This window comes from Acyrthosiphon pisum, chromosome X (genome assembly GCF_005508785.2).
Source record: "Acyrthosiphon pisum isolate AL4f chromosome X, pea_aphid_22Mar2018_4r6ur, whole genome shotgun sequence".
NCBI classification, from domain to species: domain Eukaryota; kingdom Metazoa; phylum Arthropoda; class Insecta; order Hemiptera; family Aphididae; genus Acyrthosiphon; species Acyrthosiphon pisum.
Genome location: NC_042493.1, coordinates 127,911,192 through 127,919,588, shown reverse-complemented (window position 1 = coordinate 127,919,588; position 8,397 = coordinate 127,911,192). Strand labels below are relative to the sequence as shown.

At 28.7% G+C, this 8,397-nt stretch overlaps 1 protein-coding gene across 1 annotated transcript in view; it reads left to right on the top strand.

Moving 5' to 3' along the window:
• LOC100302403 (uncharacterized) overlaps positions 1–8,397 on the top strand; it is a gene marked incomplete in the record, with an annotated part of 78,585 nt that overhangs the window by 58,604 nt on the left and 11,584 nt on the right. Inside the window, 3 exon segments of the mRNA NM_001163037.1 lie at positions 1,099–1,111; positions 3,904–3,909; positions 5,559–5,566. Coding sequence (NP_001156509.1) covers positions 1,099–1,111; positions 3,904–3,909; positions 5,559–5,566 — 27 coding nt within the window.

Here is an 8,397-nt window from a genome sequence, read left to right as displayed (position 1 = left end):
ATATTTTTATTATTAGTATTATAGTATTCATATTTACAAAACTTAACAAAGATTTCATTATTTAATATTGATTTTTCTATTTCGTTTTGCATTTCATTTTTTTGTAATTTATTAAAATCATTGATAGTTGTTTCCATTCTTTTATTATAAATTTCAATTCCTTTAACTAAGGTATTCAAAAAATATGTTATTTCGATTTTTATTTTTAATATAACAATTATATTAAAAAATATTTTAATTATTATTGCATTTCGATTTTGAAAAAAATATTTTGGGGGGATCATGGCATTTCAATTTTTAATTATTAATAACATAAGTTTTGCGAAAAATATTTTAATTATTATTACATTTCGATTTTCTGATCTTTTTACACATTGTTTTCTTTGTGATCTTTTATTGATATAATATGGACTGCGCCAGAACATACATATATATACTACTAATGCCTACGATATGTACAAAATGTAATGAAAAGTTGACTCACAAAGAAGATATTCCAATATGTTCCGAATGTAAAAGCAATATTCACTTTTACTGTGTCGGTATCACTGAGAGTATTTTTTCAAAAATGTCTAAAAACTCTATATCGAGATTCACTTTCCAAACTTGTACAGCCCCTCCACTAAAATCGGATAAAATAAATCCAAATAAATAAGAGGAAATAATGGAAGAGCCAATCAGATCAGTTTCCTTTATGGGTTTGCAATTTGATGACTTCAATAAAAAATTGGACACGACCCCATATGTTTTAATTCTTAATATTTTTTTGGAATGCATTTGAGCATAGTGTATGGAGACTAAGCCTATTATATTTTATTTGTATGAGCTGTTATTATGATAGTCGTATGTTACAAGATATTAAAGAAAATACTATTCCTCAATAATTTCTTAAAAAACTGAAATTAATAAACAAATTAAAATCAAATTTAAATTTGTTTTTTCTTTATAGAAATTATCATTTTATTTCAAAGTTGGACCCCATTTTGTATAACTAACAAGAGCTTATCAAATAAATTACTAGATTTACCACTTTTTTTCACTAAATTATAACTATTTTATAATTATACTTATTAATTACTACTGGTTATTTTATTTCTAGAAAACGGTTTTCGTAAGTTGTTTTTGATTTATTTATAAAATTTTATATTAGATTAATTTTAAATTTGTATATGGTTCAAGACTCCAATATTCATACCATATTAAATATACTTCAAGTACCTAGTTAGAATATTGGGCGATTGTAAATTCTCCCGGGTTTAGTCCAATACTACCTGAAGGGAACATGTAAATTCTCCCGGGTCTTCTTCAGTACTACCTGACGGGAACATGTAAACTTACTCGGGTCTACTTTAGTACTATTAAGCTAGAGGAGCATGGGACATTATTAGTATAACAGAGTCGGTAATACTAAAATAATTCTGTTAATAATAAAAATCATTGTTGCTGTGAGCTATAATATATTAGTCAAACTACTTTTTGTGGTAATTGGAACACACTGATTTAAAAAAACTTAAGGTAAAAATAATTAATTTTTAAATAGAAAATACAGGTTAACAGTAACACAATTGATAGAACAATACATTTTATATGACATTCACAATATCTGCTGTTAAGGCAATTTATAGAGTAGCAATAGCATTTAAAACAACTCGGGAGAGTTTACACATTTCCTTCAGGTGAACATAGATTGACCCGGAAGAGCATACCACCGCCCAGAATATTTACGACCTACTCGAAGTTTCCTATCATGACTATATTATAATTACCCTCCCTATACTAATACTGTACAATGTACATATAATGTATAATATATATATATTATATATATAAATAAAATAAATATATATATATAATATACCAGGTGATTCTTTTATCATTGACCACTCATTATTTCAAAAAGTGTAAATTTTTTTGAAAATATTTTTTTACATAGTTTCAAGTCGCGTATAAAACAACGTTTTTCTTAAAAAATTATATTGAATTTCGGATGAGTAGTTTACGAGTTATAAATATTCAAAGTTTAGATGAGCAGTGAAGTGGACAAATATTTCCCGGGGTAACCCTGTACCACTCCACTCCGCTCATCAAAAAATTTGAATATTTATAACTCATAAACTACTCACCCGAAATTGGATTTTTATGTATCAAAATACTAAGAAAAATATTCTGCTCTGGAATATAAAATTAAAACCCAATGTTGTCATTCAAAAAAGTAAAAAACTTAAAAAATTATAAGGATAAAAAATATTTAAAAATATAATTTTTTTAAGAAAAACGTTGTTTTATATATGCGAGTTGAAACTATGTAAAAACATATTTTCAAAAAAGTTTACATTTTTTGAAATAATGAGTGTTCAATGATAAAAGAATCACCCGGTATAAAATACAAAATATATTATACATAATAAACTATACATATTACAAAACGTTGTGCTACCCTGCTGAAAAAATAAAAGTGTGTTCCAATATACAATACCCACAACTTACTCCCACGGTACAAACGTTGTACAATTATTGGTTATAAGTTAAGTGGCATAATATCATCGGATAAGTGTCCGCTAACTTTTAACGACAATGGTAAGAATGGGCCTAAAGGATACACAACTTATACCAAAATAAGGGCTGACAAAATCAAAGATATATCTACTTTCATAAAAACTTTTTGTCCTTTCGAAGGAACCATTTTATATACTCTCCTAGAAGCCATATCCATAACGATCTAACTAAAAAAAAGACTACAATTTGCAATCTCTACCTTCCAAACCAAAAACATCTTACTGAAGAAGACATAAAAAAATATCACACCAACTTCCACCATAATTGTATATAATCTTTACCTTTCAAACTTGAGAAATGGCAGTCCTCAAAGCTCTCCTCTAAGCTCAACTCTCATTTTGATCGCAACCAATGACCTCTCAACCATTATAAGACCCCCACAAAATTTCAATGTAGGCAGATGATAGCAATATATTTTGCATGGCCAATAATACACATTTAATTCAAAACTATTATGGAGCACCCACCTAACCGAATAAAGAAATAAAGGTAAAAATCAATTAAATATAATAAAAATACTCAATAATCTCGAATGGGGAACCAGGAGCAAAACATTATAGCTAATACTCAACTAAATAATCCTCTTAGTACTTGAAAACTACTCTATCCTCTATGCAGGAGCAACGTCAGCCAGAATTAAAACACTAGACCCCATCCATAATGCAACGCTTTGAACGTCAATTAGTGCTATCAAATGCAGCCCAGTTTTTAGCATTATAAATCGCACTGGCCCAATGTCACTAGAAAAAAGAAGAATACAATTCACATTAGAATACTTGACAAAATTAATCATAACAACAACATATCCGATCAATGTAATACTACAAAACTCAATAGACCAATAGCAAAAAACAATCTACTCAATCTTGGCACTCGTACAGCCACCTATACCTGAGATCTCAATATTATTTTTGCTGACCTGCAAACCTGCCTCCAATATATAAAAAATAAACATTTTTAGGCCACCAACACATTGGGAAACATATGTAGATGTATCAAAAAATACAGTACTAACTGCAATTACAATAATCCAGTCGAACAGTCAAAAGCAAATCGCATCCCAAAACACAACTCAATTTATACAGCTGAATATCTAGCTATAATGAAAGAGACAGAATAAGCTTCTCAACAGTGAATATAAACTAACTCACTCAGTGCTCTCAATAACTTAGACAATCCTAAAAAAAAACAACCTCATATAGGTACACTCAAATATTGAATAAATTATTTAAAACCAAAAAAGACATTAATATTGATAATATCTGGCAGTACTGTTTCTTAGATTTAATATTTTTAGTTACATAAATAATTATATTATTATTTAATATTATATAACTAAATTTCCAGGTGGAAGTAAGAAACATTTTTGAGTATTTTTTTTAATGACTTATAATTTATTCTGTTTAAAAATTCATGGTTAAAAGCTACACGAGAAATCAAGTGAATATCCAATATTGTAAAAATATGAATTTCAAACGCTCATAAAAATTTAATTTAATTTGCTTAGTCATTCCTTATTTTTTTTTTTTTTTTTGATAAAATTAGAAAATCTTATGGGGAATCTTGTGATACATATCTCAATTTTAGATTTAAAAAGAAAAAATGTTATGAAAAAAAAATGTTTTATGAATTTCTCAAATGTGCCCATTTTCATGAGGTTTAAGTATTTTATCAATATTTGAATTTAAAATGGTTATAAAAAAAATTGTGATTATGAATTTTTAATATTTTTCATCTGTCTTTGAAAAGAATAAAAACTAAAAAAATTGGAAACTGAAAATGTCCATAAACAGCTCAAAATAAGTCAGGATATTTTGAAAATTTTAAATGGTGTGTAGAAAATGTTATCATAAACAGTTGGTCAACATTTCATGAATCTTGTCGAAAATAAATTTGGCGTAATAATTCCTGTTCTTCCTAATTTTTTCTAATGTTTTTCACGGCACTATTGAAAACTACTTGGAAATGTTTACTTTTGATTCTTAAAATTACCAACTAGATTCACTTTCTTATCAGAAAAGATACTGTAGTTTAAAATCTAAGCACTTTTACTGTCCTAAAAGGTGATGTCAGACATAAAAATAAAAAATAAATAAATAAACATACATCATTGTTATATCAAAACATTCATTGCTCCCTTCGGAATTTAAAATTGTTGTATATTTACATTTTACATTTTGCAACAATTAATTTGACTTAAACATTAATCTAATATTCAAAGATACGGAATTTTAATTTTATATTTTTAGATCGACGGGTAGTGTTAAGTAACTTATTCGTCCAATTATATCATGAGGATTAAGGAATAATATTATACTTCATGTATCGAGCCATATACAGTGTATATTGTAAAAAGGTACTCCGTGTGTGAGATATGTGTAATTTACCCGCACTCAAGTGTATCATACTTATGGATCTTAAATTTGATATAGAGGAAACCCTAATAGATATATAAGATATTAGACGCTATAAAAGCTATAAATTAGGTAAGAGTGTGGATTTTCCCGAATGTATCTATTTTTCTAATGTCTGGTACAACATCTACATACTTACGATCCCGATAACGTTTTTAGTGTAATTTGGTAGGTGTTAATACGTTTTGCTCACCTAATCTAACCTAAATTAAATGGTTCTTTTAAACTCTTATGTTCCTCAAATATGTTTTAATTCTTAATGTTTTTTTGGGATGCATTTGAGCATAGTGTATGGAGACTAAGCATATTATATTTTATTTGTATGTGCTGTTATTATGATAGTCATATGTTACAAGATATTAAAGAAAATACTATTCCTCAATAATTTCTTAAAAAACTGAAATTAATATCAAATTTAGTTTTGTTTTTTCGTTATACAAATAACCATTTTATTTCAAAGTAGGACCCCATTTTGTATAACTAACAAGATCTTATCAAATAAATTACTAGATTTACCACTTTTTTTCACTAAATTATAACTATTTTATAATTATACTTATAAACTACCACTGGTTATTTTATTTCTAGAAAATGGTGTTAGTAAGTTGTTTTTGAATTATTTATACATTTTTATATTTGATAAATTTTAAATTTGTTTATGGTTCAAGACTCCAATATTCATATCATATTAAATATACTTCAAGTACCTAGTTAGAATATTAATGACCTATTTGTAGTTTCCTAACATGACTATATTATAATTACTCTCCCAATAGTAATATTATAAACTATACATCTTATAAAACGTTGTGCTACCCTGCTGAATAAATAAAACTGTGTTCCAATATACAATACCCATAACTTACTTCCACGGTACCATCGTTACTACATTGGCCTTTTTACTTTGATTAGATAGCTCGTTAGTGAAATGTCAAATATCTCACATTCAATGAAATATATCAAAAATTAAAGTATCATTACCCATATCACTATAACTGTCTAAAGTTGCTATTAATAAACCAAAATTCCTCATTTGTTATTAATGCACCATGATATTTGAAATGCTGTAATCTTCTGGACTTGTAGTTTTTGACTTCAAGGCACTCATTTCGGCGATCTACTTGGTCGTGTATTTGAACTACCATATTATATTCAGTTCCCTCTGAGTTAATCTATAGGCATATACGTATTGCATCATTTATGCGTTTTTTTAATTGTTCTTTAAGTGTATCTTTTTTTTTCTGCAATCAAGACCAATGTTATTTTCACCTAGTTATACACCTTTCTTATCTAGAGTTGCTTCTCTTACTAATTTTTCCAAGGCTATGTTGAATATAATAGGTGACATAGTATCACTCTGCCTTAGACCAGTTGTCATGTATCTATTGTACTGTATCCGATTGGATGTGTCCCACTTTTACGTTGATGTCAATATGATCGACACTACATTCTACCGATACTGCATTCTATTTTATTAGCTTTCGTGGCATTTCGAACTCTTCTAAAGTCTTAATTAGAAACCCTTTTATGTATTGAATCATACGCTTATTTGTAATCGATGAATAGCCTATGCATAGTTTTATTATATTCCCATGTTTTTTATAAGACTGGGCGTAGGATGAAGATTTGATCTTTGTATATAGGTTTTGCCTAAATCTAGCCTGATAGTCTCCTACAAACCCTTCTGCCCAAGGTTTGATTTTATCTAGTATAGAATGAGATAAAATCTTATACGTTACATTAAGCAGATGAATTCCTATATAGTTATTACATATTTATTTGCCTCTTTCTTGTGGATGGGATAAATTCTTTTTTCCATATTAAACTTACTAATCGGTGTATGCATTTAAATATCAGCTGTAAGTTATTCGATCTGGTTGTTCTTTTGAAACATTCTTCTTTTCCAATTTTAGCATTTAAGTCAGCTAATAAGATTGTGATGCAATGTCTAGGGATTCCCTCTAAAGTGGATTCCAATATTGAATATAATTCCACGTCAATTTTTTTTGACTTTTCATTGAACAATGCTATTTTGAAAAATTTTTCCTCTACTATGAATATTCTCAGTCTGGAATTCAATACTTTGAAATCTTTAACTGCGGTACTACATTTTTTTTAACGATTATACCGGAGCATCGTTTTCTGAGATTATCGCATTGGTCGAAAATATTATTGCATTCCCTATTTCTGTGGAACCTTTTCCACTCCACCTTATTTCTTGTATAGCTTAAATCTATGACCTTAACTAATTCTGAAGCTGCTCTTGCCTGATATAAATTTCATATATCCCATGTTCCAAAACTTAAAGTCAATTTCCAGTTTTCCAGTCTTGATTTCATTACTCTATCTTTAAGCGAATGATTGAATTCCTGAACATTGGTTTTGTAGAGTAGTGTGTTGTTGGCCCATCATTCAACCCCTAACTTAGAGGACCAGCCACAAAGTGTATTAGGACTATTGTTAGGCTGTTGCAATGCATGTGTATGCATTGAGCGACGAGGGTTCATCACACCCGTTACCGATTAAGGTACCCTATGCGGGAAATTTCTCAAATCTTCTTAAATTCACAAAATTAACCAGCTCCAATAGATTTATATAAAAATCAAGATATGATGGAAATATACTGAAATTGAATAAAAATAAAATAATTAAGACCCCGAGGGGGGGGGGGGGTGATATAACACAAAAATCACCACTTTACGTCACTGTCCCTACAAGTATAATGCCAATGATAACCTTATAATCATTCCTGTAAAAAATACAATTATATTTGTTGAAATATACAATTAATATTAGTAGTCAGCCTTGACACGTATGTACAATTTAGTATCTAGTTATACGAGTGTAAGACTCACTCTCTATACGGATGTAACCATGACCTCGGTTGTGCATATATATAGGGCCTTTTGAAGTATGTAATACTCACTTGCGCAGACTGCACTGTCGTACAGTGCGTATACGGTGTGTGTGTACAGTCACGTTAAATTGTCCAGTTGTGCGTTATTATATATTTTACTTATACATAATCCTATTGTCGTGTTATTCATTTATATTAATACTAAAATCATTAGTCCGTCAAGCTTCACCTTTAACAATATCATATTAGCCACTGTCGCAGTACCCCATTATAAATTATAATATTTATTCTACTTTGAATATATTATTAAAAATACAGTCCACTTAAAATTATTTTCCTAGCACTTTGTGTTATCTAAAATTGACTATAGATATCTAAGAGTTTATGGTAGGGTTATCTAAATATGTTATGCACACAATCAACAAATCTAAGGACTAATACCAATTTACTTTGCAGACTCAGATTACGAATGTCCAGTAACTAAATACTGTCAAACAGTTATTCCAGGAATTAAAAACGATTATTTAGAGAACCTTTTTATTTTGGATGAAGATGAATCAGAGTAACATT